At 51.1% G+C, this 22,600-nt stretch overlaps 1 protein-coding gene across 2 annotated transcripts in view; it reads right to left on the bottom strand.

Moving 5' to 3' along the window:
* Positions 1–5,769: 5,769 nt before the first annotated feature.
* The window catches only part of CCDC92B (coiled-coil domain containing 92B), a 55,067-nt gene continuing 38,236 nt past the window's right edge, over positions 5,770–22,600 (bottom strand). Inside the window, exon 4 of one of the 2 annotated variants that reach the window (XM_077312258.1) lies at positions 5,770–12,307. In XM_077312258.1, coding sequence (XP_077168373.1) covers positions 11,535–12,307 — 773 coding nt within the window. In that variant the 3' untranslated portion in view covers positions 5,770–11,534. The remainder of the gene's footprint in view (positions 12,308–22,600) is intronic. The other variant, XM_077312259.1, reaches the window with a different exon arrangement.

Genomic DNA, 22,600 nt, shown 5'->3' on the forward strand with positions numbered 1-22,600 from the left:
TGCAGAAAGATATGGTGAAAACCTCTTGGATGTAGTGACTATTTCATTAGGAAGTCCATCCAGCCGCAGCTGTGAGAAACTCTTCTGCATCTTGTGTGTGTGTGTGTGTGCAGTTTGTGCAGGCCCTGGCCCCAACCTGGTGGAATGAGCTCCCGGGAGAGCTGAGGGCCCTGATAGAACTATCAGCATTCCTCTGGGCCTGTAAAATGGGGCTCTTCCACCAGGCTCTTAAGATCACTGGGCCCCGCTCAGGGTCAGGCAACTCTAGATCATCCAGTGCACCCCCCTGGTGTCTGTAGAGGGGAAAAGGGAATGTTGCTATCTTGATGTTTTATTGGGGTGTTGGTTTTCGGGGAGGGTTTTTTTATTGGGGGTACGACTTTTTTTGTAACCCACCTTGAGCTCCGGAGCAAGGCGGGCTATAAACTGAATAATAAATAAAATACATAAATAGTTGCCCCGATTCTCCCCATAACCGCTTGGGAAGCCGTTGCCCCCTTCCCCCCCCCCCCCGTTTGTCCTCAGCAGTTGTGTGCAGACAGGAGAGCCGAGGCATAGGGAGTCAAAACTTCCTGCCGTTTGCTTTTATCACTGTCATGGGGTGAAAACTCCCCAATCATCTTCCAGCCCCATTTTGTGGAAGACCACAGCCTGTGGAACCCCACAGTGGAGCTCCTGGCAGTGTGACTGCTCTTCCCTGAGGGCAGCCCTCTGTCCCCGACCTTGGAAGAAGGAGGCGGACCCCCACTGAAGGGCTGACCCGCAGAGTCCCTCCTCAGCGACGTGGTGAGCAAGATGCGCATGGTCTACTAAGTCAAACTCTGCAGCAAGTTCTAATAATACCAGCAGCACCGACATGCCTCCAGAGGTCATCTGTCAGAGCGACCAATGCAGTTTCCACCCCTTGGCTGGGCCAGAAGCCGGACTGGAAGGGGTTCACTACCGAAGCTTCCTCCAGGTACTCCTTTAGCTGGTCCACAGCTGCTTGTTCCACCACCTTCCCCAGGAATGCGAGATGCCAAACAGGGCTGTAGTTTGCGGGGTCCTGGATCCAGAGTTGGGTTTCTTCAGCAGAGGTTGCTCCACAACCTTCTTTAGCTCACTCGGGAACATCCCTGTTAATAGGGACCGGTTGATCATTTACTGAAGGGGTCTCCCAGTCCTCTTGTTGCCTGCTTCCAAGTCCCTTTTAGCTTTGGTGGAGTCTCAGTATGCAACAACTGCAAGAAGTCAGCTTTTCCGTTAACTGCAAGCCATGTTCTGTCCTGCACAGTACATCTCCAGAGAGATACAGAAACACAACCTGGGATCGTGGCAACGGAGCCTGTCCTATAAAGCAGGAATGGCTTGTGGGCCCTGCAAATGTACAAAACCAGAGAAGGCTAGAAAACAGTCTCACGTCACCACATTCCATAGCGGAGCCTGGCAAGACAGGTTGAACCGGAAGACACCTGCAGCTTAAGTGGTGCAGCTGTCTTTACATACAAAGCACTAGATGATTGACCTGGTCCCTTCCTTATTACAGAAGCCTTAATTTCGGCCCGTTTTGGCCCTTTTGTTAGAGCCTGTGCTGACTGCGTAACAGACTCAGCAGAGCCTGTCCCTAGAAATGTGAGCCCAGCTACGGATGAAGAACAGGGGGGACGGGGGCTCCAGGGTATGGGAGGCCTCTAAATAATAATAATAATAATAATAATAACAACAACAACAACAATAAAAGGCATACATCACCAAAAGACCCTTTGTGCAGTGCTGTGAGACGTCCCCAGTAGGTCAGCCCTGCAGGGCAAGGTCAGGCATTTAACGGGCAAAGGAAGGGCCCTCCTCTCACTGTCTTCCCAAACATTCTGCTCATTCCTTTCCTTCTGGCCATGGGTTCTTTTCCCTTCACTTCAGCGTGGAGCTGGGTTGGTCTGCGGCAGAACAGGTTAGAAGCCAGCAAGATTTGGGAGGGGGGGGGCGGGATAAGCTTGGAAGAGTCCAAAGCTGATATCCCCAAATCTTCTTGGTCTCTAATGGGCTCCTTGAGTCTTGCTGTCGTTTCCACTTTTGATTTTCTCTTTGCTCCCCCCTTGCCAAGCCCTGCTGGTGCCCTCCGTTTCTCCCCTCCCCACCCATTCCGGCATGCCTAGGGGCCAGCCTCTTAGAGCCACTGGGACTGCTGAGTGTCTAAAGGAAATGCAGAATAACTTGAGAGGCAGTGAATGAATTGTTTCCTCAAAATGGACATGACACTGCAGTAGGCTTCAGCATCTTAAGGTGCAGGACGAATTTACTTAAGAAGAGGGGCCCTCAGGATTAGACGGCTGAGCGTCCTTCTTGTCCAGCATCCTATTTCATAGTTGCCCTGGAGAAACAGAGGCCAAGACCTTCCTCTTGGGCTGCCTCCCAGCATGGCATTCAGGAGACCCACGTTCTCTTCTGTCACCATTTGCAGCACCCACTCCTCCGTTCGTCTTTCCATCCCCTGAACCATCTATGGTCAATGCCCAGAATGTGGACAAGACACTCCCCTCCCCTCCCCTCCCCTCCCCTCCCCTCCGCCCCTCTTGTGCTCCGTGTCTTGCTTGTCTGTGCTTTTAGTGAATTCCACATTCCTGTCCAGGATTCACGAGGCTCACACTGTGCAAAACATGAGCCAAAGGCCCCCTGATCCTCCAGGGGCTGGATTTCACATTCCGTTTGGAATTCCGGGTGGATCAGGCCAAAGTAGGAGGCATCCTACAGCCATCCTACAATAACCACGGACATTCCTACTGATGCCTTCCTCAACTACAAGAGACTTTTTCTTCTTGATGCCCCTAAACTTCCTGGAGAACTCCTTGTTCCTGAGGAAGTCTGGCCGTACGCGAACACGGGGCCAGCAGATTTTATAACGGAATCAGCCAGCGCTGTCAGCTTCACCAGGGCAAGGAGGCCTGGAGACTTGGGAGGGGAGGGGAGGGGAGGGGAGGGGAGAGTGGCTGGAGGAGTGGGAAATGCAGCATCTCTCGGGAGGAAGGAACCACGTCCCTCACTTTGGGCTACTTCCTGGGCTGAACATGAACTGGCTCAAGAGGCAGTAATGGCGTCATAGTTGAAGAACATGTTACTTTCTGAGGAGAAATAGAAAGTTTATTATGGAAACAGAAGATATATTGAAAATGAGAAGTAAGCATATAAGTATACAGTCAGCATAGTATCTGAAAGAATGATAGCAAAATTTAATGTAAGTGTATAATGAAACTGGATTTCTATAATAATAGATTTGATTTTTAATTCACTTTTTTCTTTAATTTGAAATATCTAATGGATTTTAATGCATTTTGCTATATTATAAATTTTAGTAAATATCTAATGAGGTGCGTGATACGAGAGACATAATACAGTTAAAAATAATAATATAGTGGCAAAAAAGATAGGCTATAATAAGTGAAGTAAGGATTATTGTAAAGATTATGAGGAGGAGGTTTCTTCCCCTGCTTGTTTGTTTAATATCTTATGTAGCCTAAAGCAAATATGTATAAGCCCCTTCCCTTTTCTATGCCCCTCTTATACTTCTACTACACTTTTATTTCTCTCTTTGAAATAGAAAAATAATTTCTGAAAACCCACAAGAGACTGAGGCCTCCGATGCCACGGGTGAGGGAGCTCGCCCACCAGGCACGGGCTGAAAGGGGGCTGCAGCTGGTTCCTCTCGGGCCAGGAGGCCACGGGATGTTGTGATGAACATCCATTCTTACAAGCACTCCACAGCACGCCCTCCAGGGGGGGATGCTAAAACCACCCCATCCATAGGGTGCTCCAGTATCTTTGGAAGAGCCGTTAAGCACCCCTCAGTTGCTGAGACAGCAAAGAAGAGGAGAAATGCCCCCCAAGGACAGGATGGCATCAAAGAGAGACAGGAGGTTCAGAGCAGTGCCTAGAGGAGGTTTCTGCAGACTGGAAGAGAAGGACTTTTCTTTTCTTGGATGCTTTAGGATGCTCTGGGCTGATCCTGCGTTGAGCAGGGGGTTGGACTAGATGGCCTGTATGGCCCCTTCCAGCTCTAGGATTCTATGACTCGTTGCAAGAGTGGCAAAAGCAGCAACAGGACCGGAGAAGAACCTTGGTGGGGATGGTGGTCCTTTTGTCGTCTTTTTCACAAGAACAAGAGTTAAGAGCGAGAAAGGAGAGAGACCTGGCCCTGGACAAACGCACCACAGGAGACTTCCCTGGAAGGGCTAAAATGGAGGCATTTGTCTTCACAGAAAAGGGGGATCACTGCTTGGCTGCCAGGGCTACAGCTCCAATAGAGGAGTGAATTCCAGGCCTGAAGTGAGTCTCCTCCATAAAGATGTGGCAGATTCCGTCAGCCTCGGAGAAACTCTTGCAGCAGAAAGAGGCCCTGCTCTCCCCAAGCAAGAAGCAGCCCAGGCAGAGCTGGAGGCCTGTCGTGGGGGTGGGGAGACACAGCTGTCACGTGCAGTAAAGGCACTGACAGAAAAATGCATTAATGGTTCGTGCAACAGAAGCCTTGAAGCAACATGAGATGAGCAGGGGGCTGGACTAGATGGCCTCTATGGCCCCTTCCGGCTCTAGGATTCTGTGAAAACAAGCTGAGCTAAATCAGCGTTTGGGGGCCTCGCGGAAGGCAGGCAGAGGGGGCCAAGAGGTGCTGCTGGCGGGAAACTCCAGTCAAGCAGAGGCCACAGATGCCAAGAAGGGACCTGCTTTCCGCTCGAGTGAAAATCTGGGACTAAGAGAGAGAATGTGCCCACTTCTGGGTTCGCTGAAGAAAGAGGTTGGGTGCCACAGGAGCTGCTTAGAAGCTGGCAAAGTCATCTAGAAAAAATGCAGTCAAACGTGCTGAAGGAACTGCGATACGAATTCAAGACAGTACGAGGCTCACTTCCCTTCCGAGGAGAAAGTTCCAGAAGACAGCCAGTCCCTGGTGAAGCTGGATGAAAAAAAAAATAGTTCCATTATGCTGGTCTGTGACCCTAATAAGTTTACCTAACTAACTGCAGTTCTGTAGGAGAGAACATTCCTTTGGGGAAAGAAGTTTCTGCAGTGTCAAAACCTTGCCTGGAACACTATACTTTTCTCTGGACTGTGAACAGGAGCAGCCAAATGCTGATGTCCCAAGATGCCTCTGTGCTTGAGAGGACAGGCAAAAGGACAGAAGGACAAGATCTCGGCTAAGGGCTGTCACCTATTATCCTCTTAAGAGAGCCAGTTTGGTGGAGTGGTTAGGAGTGCGGACTTCTAATCTGGCGAGCCGGGTTCGATTCTGCGCTCCCCCACATGCAGCCAGCTGGGTGACTTTGGGCTCCCCACAGCACTGATAAAGCTGTTCTGACCGAGCAGTGATATTAGCGCTCTCTCAGCCTCACCCACCCCACAGGGTGTCTGTTGTGGGGAGAGGAATGGGAAGGCGACTGTAAGCCCCTTTGAGCCTCCTTCGGGTGGGGAAAAGCGTCATATAAGAGCCAACTCTTCTTCTTCTTCTTCTTCTTCTTCTTCTTCTTCTTCTTCTTCTTCTTCTTCTTCTTCTTCTTCTTCTTCTTCTTCTTCTTCTTCTTCTTCTTCTTCTTACTGTGGACATGTTTATTGAACCCAAGATGTTTCCCTTGTAATTCAATCTCAAGTGAATACAAACAAATCCAAATTGCTGTTTTCCCCATTTATCTCTGGAATCTGTAAACCATTGTCATGATGCTGTATGTTGATTTGTTCTCAAATTCTACCTATAAGTTTGAACTGATTCCTTCTGTTCCATGACATTGTACCAGAGGAGGTCTGCATGCACACGAAAGCTCACACCTTGCATAAAAACTGGTTGGTCTTAAAAGGAGCCTGACCGGACTCTAAATTTGTTCTGCTGCTTCAGACCAACTTAGCTACACATCTTAAATCTAGCCTGAAATCTTGCACAAGGAGATTCTTGAGGGGAAAAAACCCTACAGCAGGCAGCCAGATGACCCTGAAGGCCCAGAAAAGGGCCCGGAGGCCACAGTCTCGCCCTGACCCCGCCCAAGAGCTGACCACATCTTCTCAGACCTCTTCCAGGGCCTCTGCCAGGAAGGCTTCTGGGTCACCGGCAGGTCCACCACAGCACTGGTCAACCAATGTCCTCGGGGAGTTCTGTGACGAGAACTTAAATATCCAGGGGCACCTGGGCCTGACTCGGATTGGGACCATGATATGCTGGGGGGATGTTACACCACTTTCCGGACTTGACCTGGCCAGTCTTCTGAGAACCACGCTGTGTCCCTTTCATTGGGAGGCTACTCACAAGCCCTCCCAGTGGAGTAAATAAAAGCTCCTGGGGCAAGTCTTGGATGAGAAAGTGATGTGGGGGAAGACGTTTAAGCGCCCCGCCCTGCACATGATGTTCCTGAGCTGCACTTTGTGCGTGTGGAACTCCCAGGAGATGTTTGCTGACAGGACGCATGGGGGACTGGAGGACCTTCTGCACGGCATGGACCATCGGACCAGCGTGGCCCTCGTGGATCCAGACTCAGACGGGGACCTGAGTGAACCGGGCGGGACCTCCCCCCAGCCTCTTTCTGCCAGGCTAACCCGCCTCACAGGGCTCTTGTGGTGAAGATAACGCAGAGGAGAACGTAAGCCCTTGTAAAGGGAGAAAAGGCTCCAAATCTTTACACCGCTCCAGCGGAGTGGTATAAATAAAAGGCTAAGGGCTAAGTGGAAGGAGAGGGGGCGGGGGCTGTCTGGGGGTGAATCAGGAGTTCTACGCATGCCTGGTCGCGCTCCCCGACGCCTGCGCCGCCCCCCAGGCCTAGCCGTGACGGTAAGCCATGCATGTGGTCGCTGTCACCCTGGCGCCCCCCCGCCCCCCAGCGCTGGTTGTGAATGATTCGGGCGGCCGCCAGGCAGCAGAATTCGGCCCCCTCTGCCTATGAGCGGGGAGAGGCCTGCACTGACCGTCCCTGCTATGCCCATTTTTATAAATGGGCTTTACTTCTAGTAAAGGCATAAAGCAGGACACAGGATGGGAGGGAAGAACGTTTCCGTACCCCGGGGTTTGCAGCCTTTCTCAGCCTGTGGGATAGACAACGGGGTAGTAAGAGCAGCCACAAAATGGCTGCTGCCGGAAGTGGATCCAGCTACAGCTTCCCTGCCGGAGCAACCTTAAAAGATCTCCAGTGGCCCACAAGAAGCCCACCTGACCACGCCTGCTTCTGAAAGCAGGAGAGGTGTCAGAGGGCCCCAGAGCCTGGCCAGAAGAGTGCTCGGCTGCTCTCTCCCCTTCCCCTCAGCACAGCCTGCTGTGGGTTGTGGGACGTGTGCCCCCACACGTCCCCAGGTCTCAGCTGGCATGGATCCTGGCTGGATCCTGGCATGCTACCTCTTCGGGGCTGACGCTGGTTGCCCGCTGCAGGGAAGCTTTTGAGCAAGCACACATCTGTAGGCCAGTTTCCCCCAACATCTTCATCTGTTGAACATCTGTCTGTTTGGCCACAAAGCTGCCCAGGAGCTTCTGGCAGAGAAACAACTTTCAGCTGCCCCGGCCTTCTCCTGAACCCTGAGAGGGCAGGCTGGGCTGTTTTGCAGCTAACACCATTGGCGGCAGCCGATTACTACAAATGTCATGGGGAGAATCCTGGCTTGAAATCCTGCTCTCTTTCCACAAAAAGGGCCACAGAATGGGAACCAGAATAATAATGTCTGTTCCTCCTCTCCAAAGCAGAACATCAAAGTGACTCTCGCCATGTGAATTTAGAAGCCATCCAAACCATAAGAGACGAATGCCTTTCTTTTTCATGCCCCCAGTTATGGCTTCTGCATGCACACAGTTGCCATGCTGCATCTGAACAGAACCAAAATAACCACAGGTGAGCATGAAATTTGGGTGGAAGCTGGAGTCCACTTGCTTGGCTTGCAGTGCAATCCTCAGCAGAGTTGCACTCTTCTAATTGCACCCTAATCACCCACCTCAGCAGGGTGCCATGCTGCCTAGGACTCATCACTTTTGTCCTGCCTGCCACTAACACTTGGCACAAAGTCCCCCCTCCCTGAATGGGTGGCCTGAGGTGGCCTCAAAGTCACCCTCAGTCTCTCTCATGACTATCTATCTCCCAGGTGTTTACAAACTCCTATCTGTTGCAACCAAACCTCATATCTTTGGATGTAGACTTCTTCAAGAAATGTAAATGCTGCAAGTAATCTGGGAGTGTCAGACTAGGATCTGAGTCCCTGCATAGTGCAGGGGCTTGGACTAGACGACCCTGGAGGTCGCTCCCAATGCTGTGATTCTATGATCTGGGAGCCCCACACTCAAATCCCTACAGAGGTTTGCTGGGAGATGTTGGCCCAGCTGCCCGCGCTCAGACTAGCCTTCCTCGCAAGGTGATTGTGAGGATAGAAGGGAGATGAGAGCAAGGGAAGCTGTTGCGGGTCGCACTGGGGAGAAGGTTGGGGCATAAATGAATGGAGCCATTTTGTTAAAGTCTGAAGAAACTTCTGTGCCTGGGAATTTTGAAGATGGAATCAGAAAACTCTTGCCTGGAAAGCCACGATCCTGTTCCCTCGACTCAGGCGTTCCTTCCTTCTCCTCCTCCTCTCTGCTAAACATGAGGCAGCTGTGGACAGTCTCTGGGAGCCCTTGGGAGCCCTTGGGAGCCCCTGGGAGCACAGCCCACCCTGAGCCCAACATCCTCGTAGGAGGAAGAGAATCAGAAGAATCTGATGAACTTGAGCATTAAACACAAATGCTTCAGACAGCGTTGCCCACCTTGGACCGTCTTAATCTGTATGAAAACAACACCTCCAATGAATCCCTCTGTCTGTCCTGATTGTCAGGCAATCTTCTAGGTTCTCTAAAGACTTACATCTGTTCATTTCACAACTCCACAGGAGTTAGTGGAGTTTGAACTTAGACGCGGTTGGTGGATGTCACCCAGTTCACCACAGCAGGTGGAACCGGGCAACCAGGACCCTTTCAGCTCAGAAGAGGGCTGTAGGATCTGTCCCCCCCCTCCCCCAAAGTCATGTTACTCAGCTGAAGCAGCCCCGGAGTATTTTGGAATGTAGCCCAGGGTCACATCAGCCTGCAAAATGATTTGGGAGAGCCCTACTGAAGCTGGGGCAGCCATTGTGGCTACGTTGACCCTTTGTCCACATCGGCTCTGTGCTCGGACTGAAGAATTTTTGGGCAAGTTCCCAAATGTCACTTTGAATTCCACAGAAGAAGAACGGCCCACAAACACTGCCGACTTGGCTCTCTAAAATCCGGGTGGCTTTGCCTCCTGCTGACACGGGAGGGACAAACATCTCAATACAACCTGACAGAAACCTCTTTAGAAATCTCAACGGCCTCTTCCCATTTCAAACATTTGCCTAAACATTTCATGTACTATTACAAATATTTCTTATCCCAAAGAGGGAAAGAAAAATGGGAGATTGTGACTTCATATTCCCACGTGTGTTTTGCTAAGCAGTACTTAGTGGTGTATCATTTTCAGAGCACTTCACACACACACACACACACACACACACACACACACACACACACACACACACACACACACACACACCCTCTCCAATGAGCTCTGCCCACAGCCAGCTGGATCAACCGCCTGCATCCCAGGTGCCCCTTTTCCGTTGCTGCATGAAGCCCCTGCAATTCTATCTATCTATCTATCTATTTGTCCGCAGCTATTTTGTACCCTTTTGGACAAAAGGGGCGGTTCTTCAGGATACCCTGCTTTTGACAACCCCAAAATATCCAGCAATCCCCCTCCCCGAATATGTATCTTAAAGGATCCCTCCCTCCCTCCCTCCGTGGCCATGTCTTCCTGCAGCATCCAAGGGGGGCTGCCCCCAGGAGGAATGTGGGGTGCCTTCGGAACAGGCAGAACAGAGACTTAATTTTGCTGTGGAAATCAAGAGTTGCAAATGGGAAGTCTGCAAGCTTGAAATGTCAGTAACAGAAATGGACAATTCATAAAGCTCTTGCTTCAAGGCACGGAAACTTGCTGTGTGTGTGTGTGGGGGGGCACCCATTTTCTGGTTCTCCAGCATTTAACTGCGATGCTCCTGTCTGCTCCCATCACAACCTTCTGCGGATGTCTCTGAAAGCCTCCCTAGATTTTGGCATTCCAAATTATTCCATCACTCCATTTTGTTTGCAAAGTAAAAGGGACCGATTAAAATTTTCCCTTTAACCGCCCCCCCCCCCATTTTGCACTTAGAACTAGACATGTACCGCTCCATTGCATTGGAGATGCCACAAGCCTTTGTGGGAGTGGCGGGATATAATAATAATAATAATAATAATAATAATAATAATAATAATAATAATAATAATAATAATAATAATAATAATAATTGTAGTCTCCCTTCTCCATTACTGACCTGCTGATAAAACCTTGCAAAAAGCCCCCCAGGAGCTGATTGTAAGGGCTATTCTGCACCCAGTTAAAGAAGTGGGAGTCTGACCCTTTGCAAACGCCATATTTTTGGCTTTTTGCACGGCGTCGTAAACATCCAGTGTTATATCTGCAAACCTGCTGCTACATCCTCCGTTTTAAAGCTCTTGCAGTGGAATCCACAAAACGGGATTACCCCTGCGAGGGTGCACTAGCATGATCAGAGCAGCCAGCAAGACACTTGCATTACCAAAGTGGCTGAAGTAGCTCCAGTGCCCGCCCTCGAGTCCGCCTCCCTCTCTCTTCACCTGGAATGGGGCTTTCTTTAAAAAAAAACAATCTGCCTGGAGCAACGAATAGACACACAATTACCCAGGCAGAGCACAAAATAAACTTTCCCCCCACCAGTGTGCCCATACAGCATGCCTCTTCCCCAAGCAAAAAAACCCAAAATTGCCACCCCCCCCCAAATTTTTGTAAAGCTTCAAGGCTCCAGATTGCAAGAGGGATTCCATTGAAAGCAGCCCTATGAATCAACGCATATGCATTTAAAGGAATAAGTCTCATTTAAAAAATAATAATAGCAGGCAATGCGGTCTCTTTAAAAGAGGGAGAAAGGTGATTGGCTGCCTGTCTTGATTGACAGGCGGAAGAGAGGAGCGTGTCTAGTGCATTCCCCTCTTCCGCTATTTCAAGCAGGAAACATGAGAGGGCAGCAGAGGAGCTGGCAGGGGAAGAATTCCAGGAGGTGCATTTTTGGGTTTTTTTCTTTAGTGTTACGCCATTGCGCTGGTGTGAGGCTTTTCCCCCTGTGTGGAATGGCCCTAAGGGTTCGTGTCAAAGTCTTTTGGACTGACATTCTACGCGTCATCCAGGGTGCAAGGGTGCCGTCAGGAAACTACCCCCACAGAAAACACCTCTCTGCAATCATACCAGAGGGCTCTTTTTTGCACGGTGTCCTTAGAACACATGTGCGCAGGCAGCACAGAAGGGGGGAGAGTGATGCCAAGGAAAGGAGAAAACAAAACACTGCAGAGTGTGCTGATATTGAAAAAAGCATGATTGAATATCTGGAAGGTTCTAAGCAATTTTCCAAAACTGGTCCCTGATTTGCAGAAGCTTGCCTCCCCCACAAGCTCCTAGAAACCCCCCCCCCAGCACCTCAGCTCCGTTCTCTGATCACTCAGCGTCTTTTTCACGGTGGGGGCTGGCTCCGTTTCCTTTGCACGGATCCCCTTGCGAAGAGGGGCTTGACTTCCCTAGAGTTCTGCCTGCGGGCCCTGCTGGTTCCTGGGAAGGTTGCCGGGACCATCTTTGGTGACCTTTCCGTTGGTTTTTGGGCAGGCGGGCTGGAAGACCATGTGGGGCAAAGGGCTCGCTCTGGTCAGCCCCTGCTTTGGTCGCGGCGATGGCCTTCGGCTCTGACTTCTGGTGCCATTTGGTGTACAAAAAGAGGGCCGGGTCAGGCATGGACTCAGGGTCTTCACAGCTGCTGGGTTGGTTGCGGAAGGAAGGGTCCTTGAAGGCCCCCTTGCCGTGGAAGGAGCCAGGGGCCGGCCTGTGGGCTGGGGACCTCGGGGTCCTTCTTTTGGGCCTGGCCTCACTGGCAGGCAGACGGAGGAAGGACTTCTCTGGAGGCCGGTCCGCAAGCGGCTCGGCACTCTGTCGGGAGCCATGAAGCTTCAGTTTGGCTGCGTGCAGCTGGAAGGAGAGGTAAGCGGCCGCCTCCGTCTGCTTCTGCAGCTCTGTGCTGAGGATGGTCACCCGGTGGCTCCTCCTCTTCAGCTCCTCCAGGAACTTTCTCTCCCGGTTCCTCAGGCTGCCCCGCAGAGCGGCCACCAAGCTCTCCTTGTGCCGGAGCTCCCGCTGTAGCTCCACGCAGCCTCTTTCCTTCTCCTGCAACTGCACCGCCACGGCCTGGCATCTTGCCTCCAGCTCCTGGTCCACCGCCTCTAAAGATGAAAGGACAGGAGAAGGGTTATTCAGCTCCCACCTCTGCTGAGAGGAGGGACATTTCCTTCCAAGTGGGACACGGGGATATGCGTGGTTAATTAGAGAATGACGTAATTTGGGCATGTTATTCAGATTGTATAAAAATCCATGCCCAGTGTGACTCTGTGTAGATGCTGGATTTTAGACATGACACAGGGCCACCCCTTTTAATACTGCAGCTATTAACATGGTATCTTGGAAGAATTCTCTGGCATTGTGGCCCTGGGGGGATGTGAACCTGGGTCCCCCAAATCATTGTCCAACTCCAACCACTATCCCATGCTGGCTCTAACTACAGTACCAAGAGGTCAATGGGGTCTCCATCCGTCTACTGCCGCTCTCATTCATGGGCCTCCAAGCTCTGTCTAAAGCTGCCAGCCCCCAACGAGGCCAGCAGGATTTCCTATGCCTGGCTCACACTCCCCACTCCCTCTCTGAGCAGCTGGCAGGAGAAAAATAAACAAACAAAAGCCCATTGGCCTGACAGCATCACAATTTCCCCTGGAAGTGACATCAATCCTCTCTAGGAATCACTAGAAGCTCTATGGTAAAAGTATAGGTTTCTAGCAGTTGCCAGAGCATTGCCTACATGTCCCTGCCCCTCTGTCTCCTGTTGGTTGCCAAACTATGCTGACCAGCTCTGTCCCAATTCCTCCCTAACTCAATTGACAGCACCAGGCAACCCTCCGCTCCTCTCTGACCCTCAGAAGACGGAATTTGCATGGCCCAGGCACCGCGAATCCTGGACCATGTCGTAGCTTCAGAATTCTCCACCGGGGGCACTCGGCATCCTTGGAAAGGCCCATCCGGAGGCTCCAGGAGGAGGTGAACTCAGACTCACCCACCCTGATGCCGAAAGACATGGAGCCTACCCGGTGCCAGCCGATGTCTGCTGCAGCAGGTCAACACAATTCCCCTCCTGGGACTCAGCATGTATGGAGGGACTGCAGTATGCTGCATGAGGCAGCCGACTGCTGTGAGCTGGAGGGGCCATTTCCCCACTTCTAGGAGGCAAATCCTGCTGATGGCCCCTCCTTTCCTGACCGGGCTCAAATGGGGAGTGTGGGAAATGGGGGAGGGAAAACAGAAGTGGCCCATGTCCTTCCAGCCAACACTCCGGAGCTTGCTGTTACCTGCGATTTTACCAGACTCCTAAAGCATTTGTAGCATTATTGTTGTTGTTGTTGTTGTTGTTGTTGTTGTTGTTGTTGTTGTTTTTATTTTATTTTATTTTATTTTATTTTATTTTATTTTATTTTATTTTATTTTATTTTATTTTATTTTATTTTATTTTATTATTTGTGTGACCGCCGCTCTCAGAAACCGTCTTGCAGCAGTTCACAGTATTTCAATACAAGCAATACATTAAAACCCATTCAAATTCCCCATTAAAACCCCATTAAAACACTGACTCGCTCACAATGATGATGGCGAATAAACTATTCCCACTCAGGCCCACTGGATGGGCAGATGGGAGCGGATGCATAATTGGGCATAGGATGGAACCATCTGGGGAACCAGGCCAGTCGAATACCGGCCTCCCCCTCCCACCCGGGGAGCAGGGCCACGACCTGGCCTCAGCCAAAGACCTGGCGGACGAGCTCCGTTTTGCAGGCCCTGCAAACTCAGAGTGCTCCCACAGGGCCCGCAGCTCTTCAGGAAGCTCATTCCGCCAGGGAGGGGCCTGGACCAAAAAGGCCCTGGCCCTTGTTGAAGGGAACTGCCAGGTGCTCTGAATTCTTCAGGTGAAGCCCGCAACCCCATCAAAACAGCACAAGAAAGGAAAGGGGGAAGAGCCAGTTATGGTCATCCAAGATGGCAAGAGACAAGAGACATTCAGATAATGGAAATATTCAGAAAGTCTTCAACAGCTATTATTTTAATTTTTAATTTATATAAGGACCTTGATATTTCAATGGAAAACATAAATGGCCATATTCAAAATATACAACAGAGTGTCAGAATCCCCAGGTAATAGTGCCAGGATTTTATTCTTGTTCATCTGATACTTGTTAGAGTGCTGCTCTTCTGCCATGATTTTATTCTGTTTCTCCTGATGCTCTTCTGCCATGATTTTATTCTTTTTCTTTTCATAGAATCATAGAGTTGGAAGGGGCCATACAGGCCATCTAGTCCAACCCCCTGCTCAACGCAGGATCAGCCCAAAGCATCCTAAAGCATCCAAGAAAAGTGTGTATCCAACATTTGCTTGAAGACTTCCAGTGAGGGGGAGCTCACCACCTCCTTAGGCAGCCTATTCCACTGCTGGACTACTCTGACTGTGAATTTCCCCCCCTGATATCTAGCCTATATCGTTGTATACTTGTAGTTTAAACCCATTACTGCGTGTCCTTTCCTCTGCAGCCAACAGAAACAGCATCCTGCCCTCCTCCAAGTGACAACCTTTCAAATACTTAAAGAGGGCTATCATGTCCCCTCTCAACCTCCTTTTCTGCAGGCTGAACATTCCCAAGTCCCGCAACCTATCTTCATAGGGCTTGGTCCCTTGGCCCCAAATCATCTTCGTCGCTCTCCTCTGTACCCTTTCAATTTTATCCACGTCCTTCTTGAAGTGAGGCCTCCAGAACTGCACACAGTACTCCAGGTGTGGTCTGACCAGTGCCGTATACAATGGGACTATGACATCTTGTGATTTTGATGTGATGCCCCTGTTGATACAGCCCAAAATGGCATTCACCTTTTTTACCATTGCATCACACTGCCTGCTCATGTTTAGTTTACAATCCACAAATACCCCAAGGTCTCGTTCACATACAGTGTTACCTAGAAGCATATCCCCCATCCAGTAGGCATGCTTTTCATTTTTCTGACCCAGATGCAGAACTTTACACTTATCTTTATTAAATTGCATCTTGTTCTCATTTGCCCATTTTTCCATTGTATTCAGATCTCGTTGAACTCTGTCTCTATCTTCCGAAGTATTTGCCAGTCCTCCCAATTTGGAGTCATCTGCAAACTTGACGAGTAGTCCCTCCACCCCCTCATCTAGATCAATAATTGTTGTTGTTATGTGCGAAGTGATGTCCAACCCATCGCGACCCCATGGACAATGATCCTCCAGGCCTTCCTGTCCTCTACCATTCCCTGGAGTCCTTTTAAGTTTGCAACTACTGCTTCAGTGATTCCATCCATCCACCTCATTCTCTGTCGTCCCCTTCTTCTTTTGCCCTCGATCACTCCCAGCATTACGCTCTTCTCCAGGGAGTCCTTCCTTCTCATGAGGTGGCCAAAGTATTTGAGTTTCATCTTCAGGATCTGGCCTTCTAAAGAGCAGTCAGGGCTGATCTCCTCTAGGACTGACCGGTTTGTTCGCCTTGCAGTCCAAAGGACTCGCAAGAGTCTTCTCCAGCACCAGAGTTCAAAAGCCTCAATTCTTTGACGCTCGGCCTTCCTTATGGTCCAACTTTCGCAGCCATATATTGCAACTGGGAAGACCATAGCCTTGACTAAACGCACTTTTGTTGGCAGGGTGATGTCTCTGCTTTTTAGGATGCTGTCTAGATTTGCCATAGCTTTCCTCCCCAGGAGCAAGCGTCTTTTAATTTCTTTGCTACAGTCCCCATCTGCAGTGATCTTGGAGCCGAGGAAAATAAAATCTGTCACTATCTCCATTTCTTCCCCATCTATTTGCCAGGAATTGAGAGGGCCGGATGCCATGATCTTTGTTTTCTTGATGTTGAGTTTCAAGCCAACTTTTGCACTCTCCTCCTTCACCCGCATCAACAGGCTCTTTAGTTCCTCTTCACTTTCTGCCCTTAGAGTGGTATCATCTGCATATCTGAGGTTATATTTATTTCTCCCTGCAATCTTGATCCCAATTTGTGACTCCTCTAATCCCGCCTTTCTCATGATGTGCTCCGCATACAAGTTAAATAGGTAGGGCGACAGTATACAGCCTTGCCGAACTCCTTTCTCAATTTTGAACCAATCCGTGCTTCCATGTTCAGTTCTCACTGTTGCTTCTTGACCTGCATATAAATTTCTCAAGAGACAAATAAGATGCTCTGGTATTCCCATCTCTTTAAGAACTTGCCACAATTTGTTGTGCTCCACACAATCAAAGGCTTTTGCATAGTCAATGAAGCAGAAGTAGATGTTCTTCTGGAACTCCCTAGCTTTCTCCATGATCCAGCGTATGTTGGCAATTTGATCTCTAGTTCCTATGCCTCTTCGAAATCCTGCCTGTACTTCTCGAAGTTCTACATATTGCTGGAGCCTAGCTTGTAGAATTTTGAGCATAACTTTGCTAGCATGAGAAATGAGTGCAATGGTGCGGTAGTGTGAACATTCTTTGGCATTGTCCTTCTTTGGGATTGGAATGTAAACTGACCATTTCCAATCCTGTGGCCATTGCTGAGTTTTCCAAATTTGCTGGCATATTGAGTGTAGCACTTTTACTGCATCGTCCTTTAAGATTTTGAATAGTTCAACTGGTATGCTGTCACCACCACTAGCTTTATTGTAGCTCAGACTTCCTAAGGCCCATTTGACTTCACATTCCAGGATGTCTGGCTCCAGGTCAGTAACTACCCCATTGTGGTCATCAGGGATGTTAAGCTCGCTCTTGTATAGTTCTTCTGTATAATTTTGCCACCTTTGCTTAATCTCTTCTGCTTCTGTGAGGTCCCTACCATTTTGGTCCCTTATCATACCCATCTTTGCATGAAACGTTCTCTTCATATCTCCAATTTTCTTGAAAAGATCTCTGGTCCTCCCCATTCTATTGTTTTCTTCTATTTGTTTGCACTGTTCATTTAAGAAGTCATTCTTATCTCTTCTAGCTTTTCTCTGGAATTCTGCATTCAATTGGGTGTATCTTTCTCTTTCTCCCTTGCCTTTCACTTCCCTTCTCTCCTTAGCTATTTGTAAAGCTTCCTCAGACAGCCATTTTGATTTCTTGCATTTCTTTTTCTTTGGGATGGTTTTAGTTGCTAGCTCTTGTACAATGTTGCGAACCTCCGTCCATAGTTCTTCAGGCACTCTGTCTATCAGATCTAATTCCTTAAACTTATTTGTCACCTCTACTGTATATTCGTCGGGGATATGATTTAGTTCGTACCTGAGTGGCCTAGTGCTTTTCCCTACTTTCTTCAATTTAAGCCTAAATTCTGCAACAAGAAGCTCATGATCTGAACCACAATCAGCTCCTGGTCTTGTTTTTATTGACTGGATAGAACTTTTCCATCTTTGGCTGCAGAGCACATAGTCAATCTGATTTCTGTGTTGACCGTCTGGTGATGTCCATGTGTAGAGTCGTCTCTTGGGTTGTTGGAAAAGAGTGTTTGCTATGACCATTGTATTCTCTTGACAAAATTCTACCAGCCTGTGCCCTGCTTCATTTTGTACTCCAAGGCCAAATTTGCCTGTTATCCCGGTTATCTTTTGGCTTCCTACTTTAGCATTCCAATCCCCCATGATGATAAGCACATCATTTTTTGGTGTTGCTTCTATAAGGTGTTATAGGGCTTCATAGAACTGATCAATTTCATCCTCTTCAGCAGCAGTGGTTGGGGCATAGACCTGGATCACTGTGATGTTGAATGGTTTGCCTTGGATTCGAACTGAGATCATTCTGTCATTTTGGGGATTGTATCCCAAGACTGCTCTTCCTACTCTCTTATTGATTATGAAGGCTACTCCATTTCTTCTGCGAGATTCTTGTCCACAGTAGTATACCTGATGGTCATCTGAATTAAATCAATAATAAATAATAATAGATCAATAATAAATATGTTAAAAAGTACCGGGCCGAGCACCGAGCCCTGAGGTACCCTGCTACTCACCTCCCTCCAGTCTGATGAAACACCATTGACAACAACTCTTTGAGTGCGGTTCTCTCACCAATTCCCTATCCACCTAACTATCTGAAAATCCAGATTGCAGTCCTTTAATTTATCCATCTGAACAACATGGGGAACCTCATCAAAAGCTTTACTAAAATCCAAGTAAACGACATCAACCGAATTTCCACGATCCAGCAAACCTGTTACTTGGTCAAAAAGGAAACCAGGTTGGTCTGACAGGACCTGTTGGAGACAAATCCATGCTGACTTCTTTGGATCACCAAATTGTCCTCCAGATGTTTGCAGATCGCTCCCTTTAATATCTGCTCTATTATCTGCTCCACAACAGAGGTCAGACTCACTGGTCTGTAGTTTCCCGGGTCATCCTTCCTCCCTTTTTTGAAGATCGGAATAACGTTTGCTCTCTTCCAGTCCTCCAAGACATCTCCAGTCCTTAAAGAGGTCCCAAAGATGATGGACAAGGGTTGTGCAAATTCTCTGGAAAGTTCTTTGAGCACTCTCGGGTGTATTTCATCCGGCCCAGGGGATTTGAACTCATCCAGTGCAGCTAAATGCCTCTCGACAACCTCTCTGTCCATGTCAACCTGCCACTCAGATACTATCTCTTGGCTACCGCCATCTATGGATGTGCCTAAACCCTTTGACCTGTGGGAAAAAACAGATGTAAAATAGGCGCTGAGCCTTTCTGCTTTCTCTGCATCTTCCGTTAGAGTTTGTCCATCTGCACCCAACAATGGGCCTATTGACTCCTTTACTTTATGTTTGCTCCTCACATAACTGAAAAATCTTTTCTTGTTACAATGGGCTTCCCTGGCCAATCTTGGCTCACTCTCAGCTTTGGCCTTTCTGATGATTGATCTACAGTGCCTAGTAACCTGTAGGTACTCTTCTTTAGAGCTTTGTCCTTCCCTCCATTTCCTGAACATTTCCCTTTTCTTTCTTAGTTCCTTAGTTCCTTTCTTTCTTAGACTCATCATGTCTCTGAGTTTATTAAAGTTTGCCCTACGAAAATCCAACATCTGCGTCTGGCTACAAGCTTCTTTGCCTCCCCATCTCAAAAGGAATTCTATGAGGACATGGTCACTTCCCCCTAGGGTCCCCACCTCCTTCACCTCATCCACCAACTGTTGCCTGTTGGTCAGTATTATGTCCAGTATGGCTGAACCTCTTGTGGGTTCATCTACCTGTCATGACCCCCCTGGTTCATGCCATCCTGTTCCTGCATATTCCCTGCTCTTGCATATTCCCACTTTCTCAGGCCTCTTCCGACCCAAGGCCATAAAGCAATAAACCTGTCCTCTGAGATGTTCCCTCCCTTCCTTTTCCCAGCGGGCGAGGAGGCCCAACAACTGTATCAATCTCACTGTAAGTGTCCTTGCGGAGACAGCCAAATCTCAACAATGTGCCATCTCCCCGATAAGGCACCTGGCCATCTGGTAGCCTGAGAACAGGACCCCTTTTGTCGTTCGTACCCGCTCTCCCGCCAAAACCCCTGAGCACCCCTCCTTTATTTGGTGCACCCTATATCTACCCCACCCGTTTCACTTGTACTTTGTTATTATCAAGATCTTTGCTTAGGAAGATCTTGGCATGCTTAGCTAACTGTGGACTCTGCCTAATAAAGCTCTATTTTGGAATTTGCAACCGACTGTTGGATTCTTGATGCGCTTTTACTTGGGACTCCACCGGCTGGGCTCAGCCTGATTCCTGACAAATTGATAATAACCACTTCTCCCTGTTAATCCATCCGTTGGTGCGCCTCGCTTCCCATGGCCGCGGCAGCCCCGGAGGACTCAGGGTTAGACATCGTGGAACAGTCCCCGGACGGGGGCCGGCAACACCTGATTATCCACGTTCCTATCGAAGAGCGGGCGGAGGACGGCGCCACCACGGTACCGTTGACCACCCCTCCAGACGCCGGAGCCGGAGACGCTCCCCCCGACACCGAGGACCACCGATCCCCGCCATGCCAGAGCCCCGCGAAGGAGTCTGCGAGTGCGACGGGGAAATCGCCCCCACCCTCCCTCGAGGAAGAGGACGAGGACTCTCCCGGCGACCCAGGAGATGCGGACCGGCTGGTCGAAATGGGGCGCCAGGTGGGGGTCGACTTCACCAAAGAAGGGCCCCAGCACCTTGTCCCGGTCGAAGAACTCGAGAGCCTGATGTTACGCGTGGGGGACCAACGACGGGAAAACGAAGCCCTTCGCCGGGCCCTGCGCCAAGCCGAGTCCCGTCGGGAGCATTGGAGCGCCCCCCTCGCCTCTGAGAGGGAGAAGAGAGGCCGACTCTCCCTTCCCGCATCCCTGCCAGGCGAGCCAGCTGCCCCGGCCACCCGAGCTGCTACGCGCCCCCCTGTGGGCCCCGCTGTCAAGCCCAAACATCACAGCACCCCGTCTCTGGGGTACGGGACTCTCGACACCCTAGGGGGGATCGCGACCACGGGTCTGATCTCGACGTTCGCTCCCCCCAAACACCTGACCTACTCCCGTCCAGCCGGAGCCATGACCTGGCTGGAGGAGGACGATGTCGACACCGAACCCGAGCCTGGGCCGGGGCCCGACCGGGGCGCAGCCTTCGCCGAGATCCCCCCTCACCACGAACCTCGTCGTCGGAGGAGGGAGGCCTCACCATCACGTTCCCGGCCGGGGGGCCAGGACCCCGTCACGTTTCTGTCGGGCCCCTGGGGGGAACCCCCGACGAGGACCCCCACTCCCCCGAACCCGGCCCCACCGCCCCGCGATCGTCACCCGGCCGAGGATTGGACTCATCCGACAGCCCCGAGGAGGGGGACCTATGCCCCGCTTGCCGCGGCCGCCCCACCTCCCCAACCCCAACCTCAACCGCCGATCGCCCCGCCGCCCTCCCCGGTCCCCCAACAGCCGCCCAATCAGCCGAACAACGGAGCCGCCCGCGGCGGCCGCCACGACCATTTGGGGGGCCGGAAATTCAAGGTGAAGTTCGATGGTACTTCGGAGAGACTCACCTATTTTTTGATTATGGTGGATGGCTTCTTGGCGGAATGGGGAGATACTTTTACGGACGAGGCCGATTTAGTGCGCACGCTGGGCTGCAACCTAGAGGGCAAGGCAATGGACTGGTGGGTTACCCAGTACGAGAGGGGGACGGCGGCAGCCACCTCCTTAGAATCCTTCAGGGCCGCCCTCCGCACGGCTTTCCGCGACCCTTTCCGTGAACGAAAGGCGACAGAGGCCCTAACCAAGCTGAAACAGCGGGGGAGACCCCTGATGGACTATGTAATTGATTTTCGGGCCATCTCGGACAGAATCACTACCTTGAACGAGACCCAGATCATCAACGCCTTCTTGGATGGCCTGGACCGCCCCGTGGCCGACGGAATCTTCAACCGGGGACCACCAGAGGACGGGGACCTCCAGCAGTGGATCGACGCCGCGGGGGTAATCGAGACGAACCTCGCGAACTACCGGGCCTATCAGCGTCGCCAGGAGGCGGCCCGCCTGCTCCGTTCGTCGCGGTCCGACAAAACCCCAAGTGCCCCGAAACTGCTCGCCTCACAACCTGCCTTGACCGGTGCGCCAGACCGGGAGAAGCGCAAGCAGCTGGGGCTCTGCCACGAGTGTGGGGGGAAGGGACACTTTGCCTCTGTGTGCCCAACGCGCCTGGCGAAATCCAAAACCCCCTCCCAGCAGGAGAAAAGCCAGCGCCCCCCGGACAAGCGCCCGGCTGACCGCCAGCGCCCGTCCGACAAATCGGCGGGTAAGCACGGAGGGACCCGAGCGCTCCTCGCCCCTGTTTCATCCTCGGTGGAGGCGGAAATCTCCTCCCAGACCAGCCCCGAGTCCTCCCAGTCGGACAGCTCGGGAAACGAGGACGGTCCGTCATGCCGGGCGCCCCTCGGCGGACCCTCCCTGTCGGCACTCCGGCGCCCCCAAGACGAATCCTACCCCCCATCCTCCTCCCGGCGGTACTAATCAACGAGGAGGCGGACACCCGGGTGGAGGTCCAGGTCTGCGTGGACTCCGGCTGCTCGACATCTTTGGTGACCCCCGGAATCGCGCAAGCCCTCGCCGCGCGCCAGGAGGACCTGGCCAAGCCAATAGTGATGCGTCAGGTGGACGGCGCCCCGGTTGGGGGAGACGCCATCCGCCACGCCACCAGCGCCCTGGCCCTGAATCTGGGATCCCACTGGGAACGGATCTCCCTCACGATCGCCCCCGTTGCGGGCTTCTCCATCCTGCTCGGCTTGGACTGGATGGACCTTCACCGCCCCGAAATCGATTGGGACGAAAAACGCCTCGTCTTCTCCCACCCGAACTGCAAGCTGCACTTCTGGTATCGGGACCAACCTGAGGCGCCGCCCGTGGCCATCGCGGGGACCGTGGTCCCGTGGTCCGAGAGCCCGGCCACGCTCAATCCCTGGCTGAGGGCGATGGGCCTCTACTCGAACCC

This window comes from Paroedura picta, chromosome 15 (assembly GCF_049243985.1).
Source record: "Paroedura picta isolate Pp20150507F chromosome 15, Ppicta_v3.0, whole genome shotgun sequence".
NCBI lineage: Eukaryota > Metazoa > Chordata > Lepidosauria > Squamata > Gekkonidae > Paroedura > Paroedura picta.